Raw genomic sequence first — 23563 nt, forward strand, 5'->3', positions numbered from 1 at the left:
TGCACCCTTCCCCTGTTCCACCCTTCCCCTCCGGTGCTGGTGGTAGTTATCTGCTCCATCCAGTGTAATATCTGGATCCAGCGCCAGTAGGACTGCTCAGACCTTCCCACTGACACAGCCTACTCACCATGTACCAGAAACATGCTTTATGGCATATTTGCAATACCCCAGGCCAGAGTAGCAGCCACTGAGCCAGCACAAGGTAAGAATAGGATTGCACTACGAGTCAAGGTGTCTCCTGCATTTTCAATAGTGGATGAAAAGAGAAGGGCACTCAGGAGTGACCACAAAGAATAACACTTCCACAAGAAAAAGGAATTCAGAATTAAGACCTAAACTGAATCAAAACAACTTTGTTTATATAACAAGTCTCTATTTATAGAACTGGTCAAAACAGATTGAATGAGTGTATCCTTCAACAGAGATCCACAATCATAAGAACAGCTCTCTTTTGTTTTTCAGGAACAAGTGTCCAGCTCATGAATCAAATCACGTAGCAAAATAATTTCTTACAGCACCACAAAACACAATATTTAAAAATATGCAGATTTACAATTTCTCTTTACGCTTTTCTGGCAAAACTGTTAGCAAATAAGTTATAAATTAGAACCAGAATAAAACAAACATCTTTACAAAGCAACACAAACCTTTAAAAAACTCTCTCACAAAACTGCTTTTAAAATCTAAAGACCATCAGCACAATCTAGAAACAGCAGGAAGTTTCACAGCCCAGTCTCACCTCTCTGTGGAGCCTTCTGCTCTCAAGAGGTGCTAAACGTTACAATATGCACAGCTTTAAACGTTACACAGCTTTAAACGTTACAATATGCTATCAACAAACCTTAATAAGGTCAAAAATAGGATCCCTCTGCAAAAAAGGGTGATTTTGGCAAATTCAGAACTATGAAAGAGCTGTGACTTCAGTAGAAGCTCTAAAAACCAGGATCAACTTTTGCTGATCAGCGCCCTATCCGCCACCCCCAACATCAGGGTACAATCCACAGGGAAATTCTCTTGTGCAAGTACCCCTGAAACAGATGGAAATTGTGAAAGAATACTGGTTGGTTGGCAACCTTCAGTCTCAAAGAATACTAGTGTGTTTCAATGAGACTTGTGCAGGAGAATGTAATGGTGAATAGCATCCTTGCATTTTAAACAGCAATTAAGAAACCCAGTGTTTTTGTCTGGCATTCATATTAAGAAATACCATTTTCTTTTTAACTTACTTCTTCTCTTAATATAGCCACTGAAATAAAAATATTTAACTGGTTAAATATTTCAACAGTGAGAAATTCTTCCCATCGCTTCAACAATTACCATACAGCATATTGCTAAAGCTATCCAATATGAGATCTCCCTCTCTCTCTCTTTCTGAGTGCCATTTGGTTTAAATTCTTTTCTGTACACATGTAGTCTTCTTTACAAAGTTCCATCAACATGAAACGGTTACTTATTTATTCTGAATAGGAGAGACACAACCAAGCTCCAACTTGACATTCCACTATAGAGAGCCGCTCTTGAGATGCTGTGTCTGTAGAGGCTTTACATGATATTCATAGATCTTCAGTGCAGGTCCCAGTTTTAATGAAAGTCCAGTCAGCACATCATTTCTTGTCATCAGCAGTAAAGATTTCCCGTCAATTTCCTAGGGCAAAAATTCATATATAAACAGTGTACAGAAAATAACAAAAGGACGACCAAAGTTTAAGACACAAAACTCAAGAATGAAAGAAATTTGAGACTCAAAACCATTTGCAGGTTCATTACAGAATAATTTTCAGGCTCATCACCCCCCCCCCCCCGTGGAGGGTGACACCCAATGCGCTCCACACCCACTGCACCCCCTACTAACACCATCTGAGATTTCCTGTTTACCCTGGCTGTCTCCTGCAAACATAGAGCACTATGTTGTGCTTTGTTGCAAATTTCCAAATGAAATCGTGACATCTGCTAGAAGTAAAACAACTCTCAACCTTTATACAAGTTTAGCATTCAAATATGATACAGACCTGATTATATTTTCAATTAACATTAATGGCAAAAAGATGCTAGGCTATGCAAAAATCATACAAGGTGAGAAATGATGTTGACAAGCTCAACTTGCACCTATTAATTTAGCACTGAAATTTATAAATGAAATGTACCAATTAGAGTCCTGCCCCCACCTGTTCTGCTGTGTGGTCTGATCTTGCAAATTGAGTGAATCAAATGCATTGTTTAAGCTGTCCGGCCACAACAAACAACATACGTGAATGCATAAACAGCATTAATAAAGCCATTAATGTATCCATCTACCAATATGCAATGCCACAAACCACCCACATCAAACAGCACCCCAGACAGTTTAACTTCTTTTTGAGCTAAACTGTGCCTCTCCCCATGCAGAAACAAACACCAGTGCCTTAGCAAAAGAAGGACGCCAAGAGGCATACCTGTCCCCATTACTTTTGTACTCTATTAATACAGTACAGGTGTGCCCTGGTATCTGTGGGGGTTACGCAGTAGAACCCCTTGCAGATACTTGAAACTGCAGATACCAGCCCTGTGGCTTCCCTGGTCCTCATAATGCCTTTTTAAAGGCGCTGCTTTTTTTTTTTTTTTTTTTTTGCCTAAACAGCCATTCTGAGTGCTGCAGAGGCTGCGGGTGGACAGGTGCAGCCTCTGCTGGGGCCTAGAACAGCCTCCAGAGGCAAGGGGGCCCCTGCATCTGCAGTTAAGTGAAACTGTGAATACAGGATCTGTGGATAAGATGCCATAAGCTGTCTTTTGCACTTTCCAATGGAGAGGGGAAAGGTGCGATATCTACATTCTAAATAAATAATACGTATTCTAAGTATGGATTATAAGTTTAGTTGCTTGTCACCCAAAAAGTCACAACAACTGCTGTATCTCATTCAACAAATGAAAAAATTTTCCAAGTTAAAAAGTCCCAAATCCTACAGCTTTACACTGCAAGGAAGGTGCTCCAGCAACTGATAATTTTGGCCATGTTCTTTTGAAGCTTTTCCTGCTCTACAATACCCTTTTCAAAGTGTAGTGTCAGAACTAAATAAGCTGCTCAAAACAATAAAGGGAACACTTAAACAACACATCCGAGATCTGAATGAACAAAATATTCCTATTAAATGCTTTGTTCCTGACATAGTTGAATGTGCTGACAACAAAATCACACAACCATCATCAATGGAAATCACATTTATTAACCCATGGAGGTCTGGGTTTGGTGTCATACTCAAAATTGAAGTGGAAAAACACACTACAGGCTGATCCAACTTCAATGTAATGTCCATACAGCAAGTCAAAATGAGGCTCAGTAGTGTGTGTGGCCTCCACGTGCCTGTATGACCTCCCTACAACGCCTGGGCATGCTCCTGATGAGGTGGCGGATAGTCTCCTGAGGGGTTGCCTCCCAGACCTGGACTAAAGCATCTGCCAACTCCTGGACAGTCTGTGGTGCAACGTGGCGCTGGTGGATGGAGCGAGACATGATGTCCCAGATGTGCTCAATTGGATTCAGGTCTGGGGAACGGGCGGGCCAGTCCATAGCATCAATGCCTTCATCTTGCAGGAACTGCTGACACCAAACCGATCATGCTGGAGGATGTTGCAGGCAGCAGAACGTTCTCCCTGGCATCTCCAGACTCTGTCACGTCTGTCACATGTGCTCAATGTGAACCTGCTTTCATCTGTGAAGAGCACAGGGTGCCAGTGGCGAGGTTGCCAATCTTGGTGTTCTCTGGCAAATGCCAAACGTCCTGCACGGTGTCGGGCTGTCAGCACAACCCCCACCTGCGGACGTCGGGCCCTCATACCACCCTCATGGAGTCTGTTTCTGACCGTTTGAGCAGACACTTGCACATTTGTGGCCTGCTGGAGGTCATTTTGCAGGGCTCTGGCAGTGCTCCTCCTGTTCCTCCTGGCACGAAGGCGGAGGTAGCGGTCCTGATGCTGGGTTGTTGCCCTCCTACGGTCTCCTCCACGTCTCCTGGTGTACTGGCCTGTCTCCTGGTAGCGCCTCCATGCTCTGGACACCACACTGACAGACACAGCAAACCTTCTTGCCACAGCTCGCATTGATGTGCCATCCTGGATGAGCTGCACTACCTGAGCCACTTGTGTGGGTTGCAGACTCCACCTCATGCTACCACTAGAGTGACAGCACTGCCAGCATTCAAAGGTCACCCAAACATCAGCCAGAAAGCATAGGGACTGTGGTGGTCTGTGGTCACCACCTGCGGAACCACTCCTTTATTGGGGGTGTCTTGTTACTTGCCTATGATTTCCACCTGTTGTCTACTCCATTTGTGCAACAGCATGTGAACTTGATTGTCAATCGGTGTGGCTTCCTAGGTGGACAGTTTGATTTCACAGAAGTGTGATTGACTTGGAGTGACATTGTGTTGTTTAAGTGTTCCCTTTATTGTTTTGAGAAGGGCTGCAATCCTACCCTGTGCTGGAACAGGCAAGCCAAGAGGCTTGCACTGTATCCAGTGCAGGACAGAGGACCAAGGTGGCTTAACCAGAGGTAAGGGGAAACTTTTCCCATTACCTCTGGGTAAGGCGCCCTTGCCCCATGGGTGTCCTTGGACTTGCGCCACCTCCTGAGGTGGTACAAGTCTGAGGAGAGCGAAGCGGCTTTACGCCTCTCCAAACTCCCCAGGAATGAGGGTTGGGATCCAGCATAAGTGCTGGATCCCAGCCCTGCCTCCCTTTCCCCACCTGCCTGCCCCTGGGGCTGCCCACCACCTGCCCTCTCCCTGCCCAGGAACACCTCCCTCCCACCTCCTCGCCGCCCACCCCAGAGGCTTGCGTCGGCCCAGCTGGGCTGAAGCAACCCTCACCAAGGAAGCCGGCACGGAGGCTTGTGTCAGCCTCCACAGGCCGGCACACCTCCGTGCACCAGCCTGGCTTCCTCCCGAGGAGGCACAAAAGTGCCTCTGGATTGAGCCAATAGTGGGTCAAGTGTCATCTATTTTCAGTTTCTGAGTATAGTTTTCTATTCAATCTTAGTATTTATTTATAATATTTTTATCCTGCCTTTCTCTCACACCAAAGGGAACTCAAGGTGGCTATCAGCCCTTATCAGCTGTATATCAGCCCTTCAGAAAAATTCCAAGAACTGGCTGGAAACAGAAATAAAAGTAGAGCACTTCTTTCTTGAACAATATAGTTTTTGTATCCTGAACAGTACAATTACTAGAAAATGTTGTAGTTTCAGCAAATAGGCAGTTTCAACAAAAAGGGAGAAGAAAGCATATAACTGAGGGGTTATTCCAAAGGGGTAAGCAACAGAGTGGCCAACAAAAACAGACGATCCACACTTGGATCCATGAGGGAAAGGGAATATTTTTACCATGGCTTGGCAAATTCCTTCATTTCCTAGTTTTTCCTAATCATGGTTTGCCACAGAATCAAATTGGCAAACTATGGTTAGCAAATTATGGTTACCACAGTCTGAAAATCCACATAAAAGGGGAGGAGGCAGCCCACAGAGATGCTCTCAAATGCCAAAGTCTGGTTTTGCAATGTATCTAGTTGGTGTCATTGACTAGTCTCGGCAATTGCCAACTTGGTGACTTGTTTCCAAATGGCAGATTTCTTTGGACAAGCATACTTGTCCAATGTATGGGATACTGGGAAGGCTTAAATCAAAAGTTCCAAATGAATGCAGGGCATAGAAAACGCCTAAGGGTCCTCTTCTTTTGTGAGTCAGGCTCAGTTCTGGACACTCGTACCTGGAAGTAAGTACCACTGATCTCAAGAGGATTTACTTTGAGTAGACATGCACAGGATTGTGTTGTTAGTGCATTGCTTCTTGAGCCAAATCAGACATGGCGTGTGGCCTCTGGGACACCAAGTGCCTCTGGGAACTAAGTGCCAGGTAAGGCACAAGAGTTTAGCATCTGGGCGAGGAGAAGGCAAGGAGACCTCTGAGTTTTGGAGAAGGAGAGGAGGAGGAGCAGGAGGAGGAGGTAAGTGTACTCATTCTAACGCTTTGTCTTTCTAACTCCCTGTCTTCTAACCTTAATCTTACCTTTAAAGCAACCTTAAATCAAAATTGAAAGTTAGCACCTAAGGGAGGTACATAGGGCTACTCGTGAGTAGGAGCAGAGTCCTACTCGTGAGTAAGAGCAGAGTCCTACTCGTGAGTAAGAGCCCAAGGGTCAGGCATTTAAATCAAAGTTGAAAGTTAGCTGCACCTAAGGTAGCACTTAATCGAAGGAAGGGAGGAGGATAAAGTGGAAAGCAGGTTTTTTCTACTTGTTTAAATTAAACCTATACTTAACCCAGGTTAAACCTAATCTAAGTTAGAACATAACCTAAACAGGTCAGTAAATTGGGACACAGGATCTAGAGAGCAATAAATAATTAAACAAACCCAAATAAAAACTAGCTTGAGGTTACAAAAACAGTCCAGCCTAAGAGAACAGAACTAGGAGGGAAAGGACCTAGGAAGGGCCAATTCCCAACCCATTAAGAGCCCCATTAGGCTAATCCAAGCAGTCCATTCAGGAGCCTGCAGAGTAGGTCACGCCCATCAGCAGCCATTTGCCTTCCTGAGCTTTTGTAAACTCACCTGGGAAGGCCAGCCCCCTTTCAATCAGGAAGGAAGGAGGGGGGAGGAGCCAGCCAGGAGTATAAAGCTAGGCGGGCCATCGCGTGAGGCTCTCTGCAGACGCGTGTGGCCTCTGGGAACCCAGTGCCTCTGGGAACTAAGTGCCAGGTAAGGCACAAGAGTTTAGCATCTGGGCGAGTTCAGCAGCAGGGCGAGGAGGCCAGGGCCCCAGACACTGCCCTTCCTCTTCCCTTGAGAAGAGGGCTGCTATCCAGTGTACGGTTTTTAAAAGGACCCCTAAATAAAACAACAACAACAACAAAAAAGCTATGCAGTCAGACAGCCAGCAGCAGGGTGGGGGCTATCCAGTGTTCTGCATCGAGTGCCACATGTATGATTATATGCCTCTTGGGCATAAGTCATGGGTGTGTCCTCGGTGCAAGGAGCTCCAGGCTCTCAGGGAACGCGTCCGCTCCCTTGAAGCCTTGGTGGCCGACCTGGAGAAGCGCAGGCAGCCAGAGGAGGACCGTGGGGAGACTTCCGGGGACGATCAGGCTTCGTCCCAACCTCAGGCGTGCAGCTCCTCGGCTGCCCGGGTGGGAAGTCTCGGGACTGGAGGACGTCATCCTGGAGAGGAGGGAAACAATCCCCTAGGGGGGATCCCTTCTCCAGGGGATGGGCCCGTATCCGAGCGCACTCGGGATACTCCTCGGTGGGAGGGGGGTCGGGGGCTTCTTGTAGTGGAGGATTCGATTATTAGAAACATAGAGAGGGGGGTTTGCGACGGATGTGAGGACCGCATGGTGACTTGCCTGCCTGGTGCGAAGGTTGCGGACATCACTTCTCGTCTAGACAGGCTAGTAGACAGTGCTGGGGGAGAGGTAGCGGCTGTGGTGCATGTCGGCACCAACGACGTGGGCAAGTGTAGCTGGGAGGTCCTGGAGGCCAAATTTAGGCTTTTAGGCAGGAAGCTGAAAGCCAGGACCTCAAAGGTAGCGTTCTCTGAAGTGCTACCTGTTCCACGCGCAGGGCCAGCTAGGCAGGCGGAGATCAGGGGTCTCAATGCGTGGATGAGACGGTGGTGTAGGGAGGAGGGGTTTAGATTCGTTAGGCACTGGGGAACGTTTTGGGACAAGCGGGGCCTGTACAAGAGGGACGGGCTCCATTTGAACCAGAATGGAACCAGACTGCTGGCGCATAACATTAAAAAGGTGGCAGAGCAGCTTTTAAACTGATCCCTGGGGGAAGGCCGACAGGAGCCGAGGGGCATCTGGTTCGGGACTCCTCATCCCTATGGGATGAGGATGGGGAGGTTAGAGAACAAGACAAAGGCAGGGTAGGAGAAGAAATTGGGAAAGGTAGGGTGATGGGATGTGATAAACGGTTTGGCACAATGAGAGGATGCGGGGACAAAGGAGCGAATAAGCAGCCCATCCTGGGGCATTCCGTGTATAAATGCTTTTATGCGAATGCCCGAAGTCTACGAGCAAAGGTGGGAGAACTGGAATGTCTGGTGACAAGGGAAAATATTGACATAGTGGGCATAACGGAAACCTGGTGGAATGCGGAGAATCAGTGGGATACCGCAATCCCGGGCTATAAACTCTACAGGAGGGACAGGCAGGGGCGTGTTGGAGGTGGGGTGGCCCTTTATGTTAAGGAAGGGATAGAATCCAGCAAAGTAGAGATTGAAGGTGGGTCCGACTCCACCGTAGAATCTCTGTGGGTTAAATTACCAGGCTTGTGCAGCGATGTAATACTGGGGGTGTGCTATCGTCCTCCAGACCAGAAATCTGATGGGGACCTTGAAATGAGGAAACAGATCAGGGAGGTGACAAGGAAGGACAGGGTTGTAATCATGGGGGACTTCAATTATCCTCATATTGACTGGGTCAATTTGTGTTCTGGTCACGATAAGGAAACCGGATTTCTTGACGTGCTAAATGACTGTGGCTTAGATCAGCTAGTCAAGGAGCCCACCAGAGGACAGGTGACTCTGGATTTAATTTTGTGCGGTACGCAGGACCTGGTTAGAGATGTAAACGTTACTGAGCCATTGGGGAACAGTGATCATGCTGCGATCCGTTTTGACGTGCACGTTGGGGGAAGAATACCAGGCAAATCTCTAACAAAAACCCTTGACTTCCGACGGGCGGACTTCCCTCAAATGAGGAGGCTGGTTAGAAGGAGGTTGAAAGGGAGGGTAAAAAGAGTCCAGTCTCTCCAGAGTGCATGGAGGCTGCTTAAAACAACAGTAATAGAGGCCCAGCAGAGGTGTATACCGCAAAGAAAGAAGGGTTCCACTAAATCCAGGAGAGTGCCCGCATGGCTAACCAGCCAAGTTAGAGAGGCTGTGAAGGGCAAGGAAGCTTCCTTCCGTAAATGGAAGTCTTGCCCTAATGAAGAGAATAAAAAGGAACATAAACTGTGGCAAAAGAAATGTAAGAAGGTGATAGGGGAGGCCAAGCGAGACTATGAGGAACGCATGGCCAGCAACATTAAGGGGAATAATAAAAGCTTCTTCAAATATGTTAGAAGCAGGAAACCCGCCAGAGAAGCGGTTGGCCCTCTGGATGGTGAGGGAGGGAAAGGGGAGATAAAAGGAGACTTAGAGATGGCAGAGAAATTAAACGAGTTCTTTGCATCTGTCTTCACGGCAGAAGACCTCGGGCAGATACCGCTGCCCGAACGGCCCCTCCTAACCGAGGAGTTAAGTCAGATAGAGGTTAAAAGAGAAGATGTTTCAGACCTCATTGATAAATTAAAGATCAATAAGTCACCGGGCCCTGATGGCATACACCCAAGGGTTATTAAGGAATTGAAGAATGAAGTTGCAGATCTCTTGACTAAGGTATGCAACTTGTCCCTCAAAACAGCCACAGTACCAGAAGATTGGAGGATAGCAAATGTCACGCCTATTTTTAAAAAGGGAAAGAGGGGGGACCCGGGAAACTATAGGCCGGTCAGCCTAACATCCATACCGGGTAAGATGGTGGAATGCCTCATCAAAGATAGGATCTCAAAACACATAGATGAACAGGCCTTGCTGAGGGAGAGTCAGCATGGCTTCTGTAAGGGTAAGTCTTGCCTCACAAACCTTATAGAATTCTTTGAAAAGGTCAACAGGCATGTGGATGCGGGAGAACCCGTGGACATTATATATCTGGACTTTCAGAAGGCATTTGACACGGTCCCTCACCAAAGGCTACTGAAAAAACTCCACAGTCAGGGAATTAGAGGACAGGTCCTCTCGTGGATTGAGAACTGGTTGGAGGCCAGGAAGCAGAGAGTGGGTGTCAATGGGCAATTTTCACAATGGAGAGAGGTGAAAAGCGGTGTGCCCCAAGGATCTGTCCTGGGACCGGTGCTTTTCAACCTCTTCATAAATGACCTGGAGACAGGGTTGAGCAGTGAAGTGGCTAAGTTTGCAGACGACACCAAACTTTTCCGAGTGGTAAAGACCAGAAGTGATTGTGAGGAGCTCCAGAAGGATCTCTCCAGACTGGCAGAATGGGCAGCAAAATGGCAGATGCGCTTCAATGTCAGTAAGTGTAAAGTCATGCACATTGGGGCAAAAAATCAAAACTTTAGATATAGGCTGATGGGTTCTGAGCTGTCTGTGACAGATCAGGAGAGAGATCTTGGGGTGGTGGTGGACAGGTCGATGAAAGTGTCGACCCAATGTGCGGCGGCAGTGAAGAAGGCCAATTCTATGCTTGGGATCATTAGGAAGGGTATTGAGAACAAAACGGCTAATATTATAATGCCGTTGTACAAATCTATGGTAAGGCCACACCTGGAGTATTGTGTCCAGTTCTGGTCGCCGCATCTCAAAAAAGACATAGTGGAAATGGAAAAGGTGCAAAAGAGAGCGACTAGACTGATTACGGGGCTGGGGCACCTTCCTTATGAGGAAAGGCTACGGCGTTTGGGCCTCTTCAGCCTAGAAAAGAGACGCTTGAGGGGGGACATGATTGAGACATACAAAATTATGCAGGGGATGGACAGAGTGGATAGGGAGATGCTCTTTACACTCTCACATAATACCAGAACCAGGGGACATCCACTAAAATTGAGTGTTGGGCGGGTTAGGACAGACAAAAGAAAATATTTCTTTACTCAGCGCGTGGTCAGTCTGTGGAACTCCTTGCCACAGGATGTGGTGCTGGCGTCTAGCCTAGATGCCTTTAAAAGGGGATTGGACGAGTTTCTGGAGGAAAAATCCATTATGGGGTACAAGCCATGATGTGTATGCGCAACCTCCTGATTTTAGGAATGGGTTAAGTCAGAATGCCAGATGTAGGGGAGAGCACCAGGACGAGGTCTCTTGTTATCTGGTGTGCTCCCTGGGGCATTTGGTGGGCCGCTGTGAGATACAGGAAGCTGGACTAGATGGGCCTATGGCCTGATCCAGTGGGGCTGTTCTTATGTTCTTATGTTCTTATGGCAAATGGGCATTCTGTGGCAGGGCCTCCAAGAGGAATTCTATCAGGGGGTACAAAATTTCTTTCGGGCCCGTTCCCAAAGAGGGAGGGGGGTGAAACAGAGTGGGGGTGGGCACCACTTCTGCAGCAGCTGTGTCTCTTAGCTCACATCCCTTCATTGTAAGCAGATCCACAAGCCAAAGAGCTCCTGGAGCAGGCCAGCTTCCACCCAGATGTGACACTGTTAAGGAATACATGCATTCCTGGGCCTGGTGCGTGTGGCTTCTGGCAGTAGTTGCTGCCATGTGCATCCCGTGTGGGCAGTAAGTCTGAGATTGGAAAATGTAAGATCCCAGGAAATTTCTGGGCCACCTTCTTTGGCTCCTGGCCCGGGTACAAATTACCCCCTTTACCCCCCCCCCCCAAGGCCCTGTTCTGTGGAACACTCAACAGAATTTTTTTGGTTTCAAAATGCAGTGGAAGGAGGATTTGGATTGGGGCTGCAACACAGAGGATTCACACTTTTCTCCCAGGTCAATTCCTTTACTGTATCATACCCTGCTTTGTACAACTACAATTGCTTTCAGCTTTAAAACTAGATTTTCAGTTGCAGTGCAAGAAAATCAGATGGAGCCTGGTTTACCTGAAGTTACAGAACATCCATTTTGTAACATTACATTACATTACAAATGTAACATTACATTTGCCGATGCTTGATCTATTACTATATGTAAATACAGTCGTGCCCCAGTATACGTGGGGGATGAGTTCCTCCTCCCCACAGATACTGGAGAAAGCTGATATGGGGAACCCACCTCACAGACACGCCCCCCCCCCGGCAGTTAGCGCTTCCTGTTGACCTCCTTCCAGTTTTTTCAAGTATTCTGGATGCTGGGAGGCAGCTTGCAAAGCGCTGCAAGCCTGTAAGCTTATAGGGCTCAGTTTAAGGAAGAATATTTCAAAACAGGTAAATAGGTGCAGAGGAGGGCATCCGTGGATACCTAAAATTGTGGATATGGAATCTGCGGATACATGTGGTCCCCCCCATATGCTGCTTAGTAAGCTGAAGACTGAAGATCATAGTTAGAGACAATGGTTGTGGATCTGTCTTCAACGTATCAAAATATATAATGTGTATAAATAAAAGAAGCTGAAAGAGATTACATCTGAGCTTCAGCAACAATTCTATGCATGTCCACTCAGAAGTAAGTCCCACTGTATTTCATGGCACTTACTTCCAAGTACACGGGTATAGAATTGTGGATTTAAATATTAGATATCATTGAGAATTCCCTCTTAAACTGCTGGTTTCCTATAAAAAAAAATGGTGATTATTATAACACTGGAATAAGGGAGAAGATTCTTGAGTTGTGAATTTGAAGGCCTAAAATTCAAAGTTAGGCCAAACAACCATAAGCCAAAGATACTCCTCTTCTGGAATGAAGAGCTTCATTATAAGCAGGTAAGGAGAGAAGAATGAGTAAAGTGGAACAAGTACACAGCAATAATCTTCAGGAGTTAGAAGGAGTAAATAGAGAAGGGCTCGAGTCAAGTTGAAAGGAGGTAGCATTATTTCATGTAATCATTTCTCACCTTTGAGGTGTGTTTAACATTTAATTTAATCCTGTGGTGATTACTGAAGGGCTGACTATCTTTCTCTTCTTGGCTGCTCTTCACATTAAGCTTATCCCAGTTGAAATATAATGCAGTTATTAATTGCCCTCCTTCTGTTTAGTTTGGCTTCAAGGTGACTACCGTGTGGCTACCCTGGCAGCACTTAACTTTTTAATTTCACCCTGCAGTGATTATCATAAAGTTAATTATTTTTTCTCTTTTCGGTTGTGCTGTATACTTAATTCATCTCTGTGAGGATGGCTGTGAGGCCACGTATCTCTGACACATTTTGTTTAAGTTTAGTATATATATTATATTAACAGTATTTATATATCGCTTTTCAACTAAAAGTTCACAAAGCGGTTTACAGAGAAAAATCAAATAACTAAATGGCTCCCTGTCCCAAAAGGGCTCACCATCTAAAAAGATGCAAATGAATACCAGCAGACAGCCACTAGAACAGACACTGCTGGGGTGAGGTGGGCCAGTTACTCTCCCCCTGCTAAAAAAAGGAGCACCCACTTGAAAAAGTGCCTCTCACCCAATTAGCAGGGGTTAAATGTTAGATATCATTGAGAATTCCCTCTTAAACTGCTGGTTTCCTATAAAAGAACAATGGTGATTATAATAACACTGGAATAAGGGAGAAGATTCTTGAGTTGTCAGTATTTGATCTGTAAGGTCAGTATTTGATCTGACCTTACAGAAGAAATGAGAGAGGCCTTACACGGATATTTATTTCTGGCCATTAAAACAGCACAAGCTACTTTTACAATGGTGAATGTGTATGTTCCAAATGTTAACCAGTCTCCTTTTTAAAAGATGTATTTACAAAATTAGCATAATTTTGTGAAGGTGAATGTTAAAACTTATGGAAGATTACTGTAAACTTGCTAGATACAGAATCAATCATTCAAAAACAGAAATAACATTTAACTATAGTATTCTCAGATTGCCAGACAAACTGGCAAAATGACAAAGTTTAGTGTAATAACTACTGTGATACAATATAAAGAGGTTTCTTTTTGTAACTCTAAAGAATTTTGTATAGATTAAATGTTGTCAAGCCACTGAAGAAAGATACGGATGAGTTAATTAACTGGTCCCATTTGTCCCTCTAGCTTTTTGGAAAAAACTGACACAATAAAAATGGTTATACTTACAAATGTCAGTTACCTTCTCCAGAAAATCTCAGTTGCTATAACCAAAAAAACAAAATAAAAGCACGGCAGAAATTATTAAATAACTGTATTTGTGAATATAAAAAACAGTGTCAAGATCAATATTATCTGTGTGCCAAAAGAAAGTAGTTATTCAGATTATTGGGATGCTAATAGCATTAGCATGGAGTGTTGCCTAGGTACTGCTGGAGTTTTTATTACTTGAGGATCTTATATTTTTACGGCTGCTGTCTCCTTGGACCCATGCCAACTATTTTGCTGGCATAAGTCTAAGGAGAGGAAGGGGGAAGGCTGAAAAAAACAGGGGCAGGATCTTGGTGCACGCTGTTCCTGCCGAGACCCCCCCCCCCATTTCCATTTCACTAGAAGCTGAAAATCGCTAAGTGTCTCTGGAAATGTGGACAAGGACAAGATATTACAGCTCACACATTCCAAAATTAAAGAACCATTCTGGAAAAAAGCAGAGTAACATGTTTACAGTGATACAGAAGTGTGACTCATACACAGCTGGAGAGGGGCCTTAGCTCAGCTATGGTACAATGCTGCCCCTCACCCATGGATGTGGGTGGCGTGTCTCTTGCAAGGTTCCAGCCTATTAGAGGCATGCTACTAGGCTGGCAACCTGACTGGTGTCTGAGCAAGCTGAGGGCAGAGACAGAGACGTGCAGCTTGCATGTGGTCTCTACCCCTCTGCATTCAGAGACTAGAGGAGCTCATAACCCAACCTACACACCTGCCATGACAGCCGGGATTTAGGATTTTTTTATTTTTTTTTTGCTTCACAACCGATTGGCCTTTGGAGTGAAGTTTTTTCACCTACCCCAGACTTCAAGGTCTGGTTTTTAGCCAGGACAGCCATAACTAGCAGGGAGTAGGAGTAATAATCCAGTGTCTACCCTTAGGTCAGTGAGAGTCAGAAGAAGAACCAAAACCAGTCTCAAGAGGCTGTCTGGCTCTGGGATGCAAGCTGGTGATCTTTCAGGCTTGAATTGTGATGTCTATCTCAAAGGCTGTCTGGCTTGCAGTAGCAGAGCAATTTGGCTTTTTTGACCTCCTTTCCAGGGGTGGACTTTGAAAAACTGGGGTCACTAAGAGGCAACCTCAGGTTGGAGCCCAATTTTACTCCAAATCATATAGTCTGGTGTCCTTTGTGGTGGGTTCCTTGGCCATCTTTGGTTCCCCCCCTTCTTTATGCCTGTTTTTCATCTGGTTTGCAAACTTCTAGCACCTCAAAAGTTTATGTGATGCCTCAGCATTCAAAGGGGCTACTGAGTCATCCAGATGCAGTATCTATTATCCTTTGTTGTTGTTTTTTTCGGAACATCTCCTTTGCCAGCTGAATGGTAAACAAAGACCTTGACCCTGGGCTAATTAAACCATGAAACTAACCTGGTTTCCAAAAATGGGAACTTCAGGGGCTCAGGTGACCCTCCACTACCCCACAAGTGAAACCAGCTTAACACCCACAGTTTATAAAAAATGGGGTCACACACGAACCTTTGCACATTTATCCTTGTCCAAGGGATATAAACATCTGATGTCTATCAAGGGCGTATCTGCTCACCATGCTGCAAGTGTAGGTGTCAGGACCAGCATGTATTTTAGGGTGAAATTCTATCCAGCTTTCCAGCATTGATGCAGCTGGGTTGACAGGGTATGTGGCAGGGTGGTGTGGTGGTTTGGGAGGTGGATTTAGACCTGGAAGATCCAGGTTCAAATCCCCCCACAGCCATGAAGCTTCCTGGGTAACTCTGGGCCAGTCACTTTCTCTCAGCCTCACCTACCTCACAGGGTTGTTGTGAGATCAAAAGAAGGGGAGCAGCTGTGTACACTGCCCTGAGCTCTTTGGAGGAAGGGCAGTACAAAAATGTGAAAAATAAATAAATGTGCTGCATCTTATGGTGGGGGAGCAGACCCAGAAGCCTTCTCAAGATAAAGGAAAAAAATGTTCCCTTATCTTGGGGCTGCATTGTGGCTGCACTGGTACTAGAAAGTCGGATAGAACTGGACTCATAATCCTTTGTGCTTTCCCCTCCATTGGTTTGATGTTTCAACATTTTAATACACTTCTTTTACTTTTTTTAGTTTATTTATCTGTTTTAGGGCACAATCCTAACCTGGTCTACTCAGAAGTAAGTCCTATTTTGTTCAATGGGGCTTACTCTCAGGAAAGTGTGGTTAGGATTGCAGGGTGCAACTTTCTGGAAAGTCTGGGAAATAGAAATTGGTAAGGGAAAGTCAGGGAAATTGTGATTAAAATATATTCAAGCAGTGGATTTTTGACCTGCTGCTGCAAGAGCATGATCTGTTCTTCTGGCAACTGGAACAGAGAAGTAGCAGAATTCAAGTAAAACTTAATGATGCCCTTCCCCAGCTCCACCTTTTTCTGTTCCACCCCCAGCAACCAGCCTAATGTGTTTGTTGAGCTCTATCCCTGCATGATTTCCAAGGTCTGCATTTGCAAAGCAAGGCTAGTTTAAACATTTAGCAATATACAAACTTTAAACAGCTAACTGCTTTCATCCCTACCTGCTAGTACTGCATTTAACTTACATATAAAGATAAGCATGTTTTTGGGTCATGCTTGTGTATGGAATGGACGTTTTGTCTCCTGCCTAATTCCAGCACAGATTTGCAAATGAGTTTTGCTGCTGTTGGATTTCACAGACAACTAGCACTTTCTATTCTGCACCATGCAAAGTACATTTTGCAAATGTGATTGCTTGTTCCTGCTGCAGTTTACAGAGTACCAACTCTTTCACCCTCTTTCCTGACTTCTCCCAAGCGCTGCAAATGAGCGTGCTCTGCTTCTGTATATTGCAGAAACTACACCTCCTTTCTTGCTGCTGATCTGCTCATTACACTTTCTGGAACCAGAAGGTGAAACTGTCCCAGCTTTGGAAAGTTCCTACTTGCCAGAAAACAAATCTGCTAACATCTTGGTGTCAGGCAGGTGGTTCTGTGTGCTGCTGTATCTGAAACCACATTTTGAAGATGGCTTCCAAGAGGACAGTTTTTAATATGCAGTAGCTGGATTTCAAACTTCATTCTGACTTTGTTCCATGGCTTGCAGGAAATAAAATTTTAGTGGTGACCCTGGATTGCAGCTTTTCTCACTTTGAAGACAATGGGTTGCCCCATCTACTGGACTTTATCCATGGTCTGCTACTGGTTGGTCTTGGGGGGGGGGGCCTCTGGATTTTGGGGATCTCTGCTAAACTGGATGGATTCTGATGAAGATATCTTGACTGCTGACAAATAGGGTGGGGAATGTTTTAACATCAGACTGATTTCACCATAACTTAAATAGTCCACTGTCAGGGAGAGACTGTGCCATCCTCATGAGGCCAGCTAACAGTGAGTTTTTCATCATTTGCATATTGCAACCCCAGTGGATGATAGGGGCTATGATGCTAACCCTTTAAAAATTAGATGACATCAGAGAATAGTAGAAGTGTAGGGATGAACACAGCTGTGTGGAATTTTGATTCTGAAAATTGGCAAGGAGGGTTTTACTTTATCTCCCATACGTATAAAACACAAGATATGAAAAGATTTGCATTTCATTCATACTCCCACTTATCCCAGCTGCATTGCCAAGATGCTTGCATTTTCAAAGACGGACAGAATAGAAAAGCTGTGGACATTAAATTAACTGTAGACACAGCATTCCAACAACTTATTGGGAATGATGTTAATGAACAGAATATCTGTGGTTAATTTTAATTTAAATTAAAAATGTCATCTCCATAATTTCTTTTTAAGCTTGTGGGGCATCTTTAGGTGCATGTGGCACATCTGCTATCTTAAAGGATATCTGAAAGTTATGAAAGGTTTCTGCTTTTAGTTTTGGCTTCCTTCATCTATTTAATAAAGTTTTGACAGCTCTAAGTTTGCTGGTATTTATGTTTTTTAGCAGAACTTTTCTCGCTTGTTTATTCAGGATCAAGGGGACACGTGAGTTTAATATCCCTGCTAACTGGGTAAGAGGCACTTTTTCAAGTGGGTGCTCCTCTTTTTAGCAGGGGGAGAATAACTGGCCCTCCTCACCCCAGCAGTGTCTTTTCTAGTGGCTGCCTGCTGGTGTTCTATTGCATCTTTTTAGATTGTGAGTCCATTTGGGACAGGGAGCCATTAGTTATTTGATTTTTCTCTGTAAACCGCTTTGTGAACTTTTAGTTGAAAAGCGGTATATAAATACTGTTAATAATAATAATAATAATAATAATAATAATAATAATATCATGAACAAAAAAACCTTTGTAAATATAAGCACTTACGCTCATTCGTTCATTTAAAAGAGATATTTATTTAAAAATAAAACTCCATTTCCCTCTTCCTTTTTGTATTGAGGGAGTTTGCTCATTTAAAGATATTTGCTCATATTTGCTCATATTGAGCAAATAAATAAAAATAAATTTGCTCATATTGAGGGAGTTTGCTCATTTAAAGATATATTTAATGTATATTTAAGATTTGCTCATTTAAAGATATATTTATTTAAAAATAAATATGAGCGTAAGTGCTCATATTTACAAGTTTTTCCATACATGATGTGAAACTCATGTTTCCACTTGATTCTGAATAAAGAAGCAAGAAAAGTTCTGCTAATAAATAAATAAATATCAGAAAACTTACTTGCATCACCTGACTTGCATTTCTCTTTGTTCCCCCCACCATGTAAGAACTTCTTCACACACACCTTTAGTAACGTGGTTGCCCCCACTTCATGTGAGCAGTTTTGATGTAAATAGTTAAACAGAAAAGTCCACACAAAATTCCAGAATTACGCAGCCAGTCTTCCAAGCCATGTCAAGTTTAGGCTCAACACGCTGTGGAAAACTGAAATCTTTTGGACTGAGCAAGCATTTGATGCTTCACTAGAAAAGATACTGATCAGCAGGTATTTTGAACACAAGACAAAAGTCATAAATTGTTTTGTGACTGAAGATCCTGACACGCTTTTTTCTGGAGCAACACAAGTATGCTTCTCTTATGCTTATATTCTTTTCACCTACAAACACCTTTGCATGGGACATAGTCCTCGTTTACATATTTTACATGAACTTGCTTCATCTTCTGGACTTGCTGAACTTGCTTCATCTTCTGATGAAGCTAAGGTGAACTGAAAACAAGTCTTCACTATCAGCTAGGTCGAAGACTTCCGACTCACCTCCTTTTCAGTCCATAGGTTCATAAAAAGCACCTTCTTATGTAACCTCCATTCTTCTATGATTTCATCTCACAAATCAAAAGGCCAGAACCACGCAGTTGAGCCTAATCATATGGGACCTTCCTAGTGTTGGTGTCAGGCTGCTGGAGGCCCTGGGGCAAAGTCCTATACTGGACCTCCCATGGTGCCCCCCTGTCGCCTGATGGTGCATTGGATGCCACCACTGCTACCAGTACTGAAGTTTTGGGAATTGGCACTGGTCAATGGGACCAGTGCCCAAACTGACTGACTTCTGGTGCCATTCCAATACTTTGCACTTGAGGGTCAACTGGACAGGAAAGGAAGACAATGATCAAGTAGGGCAACCTTCCCAATTCCCGCCACCACTTTCTCTCAAACTTTTAAACATTACAGCAGCAGTATATGCTGCATGGAAACCTGCTCCTGCACTGCTACAACTCTTATTTTGCTGCAGAATAAAGAGGTCCAAAGAAAAATATCGATATTTGAATCTCAAGTGAGTCAGCAAAGGGTGTAAGGTGGGACACAAATGCTTATGCTACAATATACTGTACTTGTACATCTTTAAATGTTACCACAATAAGTTTTGTTGTGCTTATGATGACAGACTAACATGTCTACCCCTCTGGAAGTCTTGCATTTCTTGTTTTTGTAGGTTGCTATTATATGATGACAAGCTTCATTTAGGTAACTTGACCTAGGTAATTTAAAGGCTGCCTTGCTAACATTTCACTCATCTCTGCACTCATAACTGCCACCTCCTTGGGGCACTCCTGTCACCATGTTCCCCTGCAAAACCTGTGCTCTACTTAAGAGCTATGGACCTCTCCAATGTATCAGCATGCCACATGGAAATGTGCACATATAGCATGTCTCAGTCAAGCACCAGCTCCTTCTAGGGGTTCTGTGATCTCATTTCAAGGCCAGTAGTTAATGCTGGCTTAATTGTCTGCCCTGCTGTGCTTTCCCAACTGAACTACCTTAGCAGAGTCTGCTTAAAATAAGCATATGGTTAATAAGGAACGCAGATGAATAAACAAACACTGCAGGATTAACAGCTTCTCATCACACAGTCACAGCAGCCTATTCTTCTAATACAGTAGTTAATAAGTACGACTAGTTTGCAGTTGCACAAAGCCTGTCACCAGGAAGACTTTCAACTTCTTTAAGCTGTATCACAGAGTTACCCTCAAAGCAGGTCTGTGAATGCACTGGAATTCTAACAGGCACAACACTGGCCAAGGAGCTTTAGTGACAGAGACATGCAGGTACAGCAAGTCCTCGCTTAAAGTCTTTTTAAGTTGTTATTTAGCTATTCCTGGCTGTGGCAACTGTCTGCGTGGAGTTTACATGTTCCCTCCACTTCTGTGTGGGTTTTCTCCGACCCGGAAAGCACATTTATTTCAGTTTTTAATATTAGAAGTGCTTTGGGTCTTTATACAGAAGTTTGGTGATATTCTTGTGACAAGAAATATGCTGTAGGAACGCAACTCTTGTTTACATACATCAATTCACCAATGGCAAAACTGGTTTCATAATAAGTCGTTTGCTTAAAGTTGCCATTCCCAAAAACCCATCGACAACTTGTAGCGAGAACCAAGTTTCAGGCCTAGAACTACTGAATACCTAGGAATGGCCCAAGAAGAACTGCCTTGCCAGGCAGCATATCAGTGATCACCCCCAGTGCTCCTCCTACCACTCCCTCAATACACAAAGGAAGAGGGAAATGGAGTACAGGAGAGGAGTGTTAGAGATCCTCTTCCTTCTCAAATCCTGGATGCTGGAGGAGGAGGAACAGCAGCAGGCACTCTGGGCAATCTGCCGCCTCAGTCAGCCTCATCAATGGGTTGGTCCTGTGAGTACTTGACGACATAAAGGGAAAGCAAAAGAAGAAAGGTGCAAGCCAGTGAGCTTGCGCCTACCACCAACTTCTTAGAAGAGCACCAGTGGCCTCAGATAATTCTGTTTTATCTTCTGCAATGTCTATTAATTTACATTGTTTTGGCATTTAAAAAACATACACCATCTTGAATATTACTCTTAGTAAAAAGGCATTATATATATTTAATAAACACACAGAGCAATTTTTGAGTGCCAGTGCTCAGCCCTAACACATAGTGAGTGCACCTCTGAGAACTGGCAAAGTGCATTTCAGGGAATCGCATCCTCATATATCCGGTTCTGTGGCTTCAAGCCCACTTTGTTCATTGTCCCATTGATCCATTTCTATTCATTCTAACCACAGGGGGATCCTTTCTGCTTGGTGGAAAGGCATTATCTCTTCACAAGGAGATTCTTATTCCTTTAAAAGCTCTTTGTTCAGGAGAAGCTCAGAACATTTGGCTTCCCTCATTCTCATGCTTCAGTAATGCTCACTTCCTATCCTTATTTCTTTCATATAAGCAGCAATCAAAACTGTGCAGAGTGAAAGCCCGCCCACCCCAGCTGCCTGTCCCTTCACTAGTTCATTGCCTGGTTACAACTATATCAAAACTGTTTTTAATGCCATCTGTGGTTTGGTTTTAATGTTTGCTTTGAGAATAAACATATAATTCAACTATTTCAGTCCCATGTGGCAAAGGTTCTCAAACTTTGAGGGAGCTTTACTCCCTCAGTAAGTTCTTGCAGGGGAGGAGCTAGGGCAGTGACGCAATCCCCAGGATCGCGTCGCTAAGGGGGGTGAGGAGGGGTGCTTTGCACTTACTTCAAGAAGGCAGGGCTGCAGCAGGCTGCAGGAGGTGCGGAGAGCCCTACGCAGCGCTCCCCAAGGCTTGGAACATTTAATAAAAGTGGGCATGAAGCACCTCCTGCAAAATGGAAATGCTTTGCGCCCGCTTTTAGCGAAAGTTCAAAGCCTCAGGGAGTGCTGTGCAGGGCTCCCTGCACCTCCTGCAGCCCTGCCTTCGATCCTGGGGATCGCGTCGCTGCCTCCCTCCCCTTCCCCACCAGTCTGAGAACCACTGCCATGTGGTATTTGCTTGTGATGGTTCTGACTCATGAGCCTCTCTAAGCCTCGATACTGGACAGCAAAGCAAAGGTTGGTTGCAAAAGGTTAAGATGGACGGTCCCAATAAATTTACCTGTTCTTGAAAAGCATTTGCTTGTTCTTCAAAGCCCGCTGTTCTGAAATAATTCACCACATCTGTAACTGCCCAGTCAGCAGGATCAGGAGGTCTTCCATTCTCTACCAAGCTACCAAGCAAAAACCCAGGCAAATGTTAGTATTTCTGGATGTGTGCACCGGGTGTGTTCACTCAAGAACAGAAAAACACCATCAAGGAAGGGAGGCTAGCTCACCTTTGGACTTGATGGGCTTCCCTCACATGCATTCTAGTCGTCAGGATTGTTTACTTCAGTCATTATTATTATTATTATTATTTATTGCTTGTTTGGGCCTTTTCCTCAGAAGTATCCTACAAGCAAATAACTTTTTCCCATTGAGTATTGGAAAGATCTTCCTGAAATGAAGGATTTTTCTAACTGGAAACTTTCCCAGGTCCTGGATTGTCTGAATAAGGGCTGGAAAGGGCTTATTTTACAATTAATGAATGCAGTATAGACATTGTGGCAGATATGGAACAAAAAGATGGTAAATTTTCTTCAATAACAATCTTGATCAGTGTTTCTCAACCAGAGGTATGAGTGGTATCTGAGGTGGTATCCAGTGGTATGCACAGGAACCTCTGCCACCTGGCAGTGAGACCAGCAACACACTGCAACAAGCAGCGGTAGGAGGCTTGGTTTGGCAGGCAAAGCTCCAGCAAGATCTTTTCATGGGCTCAAAACAGCCCTTCTGTCTGTCCTGAGCCTTTTACTGGTGTTTGGCATGTTGCATCGGGCCTCCCATGCAGAAGTAACTGGTGATGACATCATCACCAGTTACTTCCAGTGGTACATCCAATAGGTGGACGATGCAAAGTAGTACAGCAGGGGACAAATGTTGAGAAACGCTGAGCTAGATGGAACTTCTCAAAAGGCGGATTAGGTTGGCATCCCAGTCCAGGTTTTATGGTTCTGAAGAAGAGGCAAAAATGGGTGAATCTGGAAAGTGCATTTTTGTGACGCTTTCCTTCCTTGGGCCATGATCCCCATTGAGAAGTCCTTGCTCTTGTTGCAGCCCCAGAAATAGTAGCATGGGAGGGTGAGGCAGAGGCACACTTGACCTGCCTCCATTGGGCATGAAATGAATTGCACTGCGGGGGGGTGTGTGTGTGGTGTTGAGTGGGTTTGCAGGGGGAACCCAAAAGTTCCTTCTCTGATTCTGAACAGGAAGGTAGTCCTAGAAAACCACCCAATCAGTCCAAAAACAAAATTAATTTTGATTAATTCTGAGAGAAGTTCCCTGCGTGGAAGGGTGCAGCTTTGGCAGAGCTTCAGAAGGTAATTCAAATTACCATTAAGGAACAATTTTCACATTCCAGTAAGGATGAAATGCACAAGCCTAGTTAGTGTAAAGCGCATGTGTAATACTTGCCACCTGTCCCTTTTAAATACTCAAAGGCCTGATCTTTTCCCAAAGAATCACATCTATTTTAAAGAGAAAACTGGTTTTTACTTGGGGTATCTGTGAGAGTTTAAAACAAAGAAACAGTCC

The 23563-nt window shown here is 44.5% G+C and overlaps 1 protein-coding gene across 4 annotated transcripts in view; it reads right to left on the reverse strand.

Annotated features, from left to right (window-relative positions):
* Positions 1-375: 375 nt before the first annotated feature.
* The window catches only part of SAMD13 (sterile alpha motif domain containing 13), a 44497-nt gene continuing 21309 nt past the window's right edge, over positions 376-23563 (reverse strand). For all 4 annotated transcript variants that reach the window (XM_066625739.1, XM_066625740.1, XM_066625737.1 and 1 more), the window contains 2 exons: positions 22050-22161; positions 376-1645 (listed from right to left, as the gene is read on the reverse strand). In XM_066625739.1, coding sequence (XP_066481836.1) covers positions 1502-1645; positions 22050-22161 — 256 coding nt within the window. In that variant the 3' untranslated portion in view covers positions 376-1501. The remainder of the gene's footprint in view (positions 1646-22049; positions 22162-23563) is intronic.

This window comes from Tiliqua scincoides, chromosome 4 (genome assembly GCF_035046505.1).
Source record: "Tiliqua scincoides isolate rTilSci1 chromosome 4, rTilSci1.hap2, whole genome shotgun sequence".
Taxonomy (NCBI): domain Eukaryota; kingdom Metazoa; phylum Chordata; class Lepidosauria; order Squamata; family Scincidae; genus Tiliqua; species Tiliqua scincoides.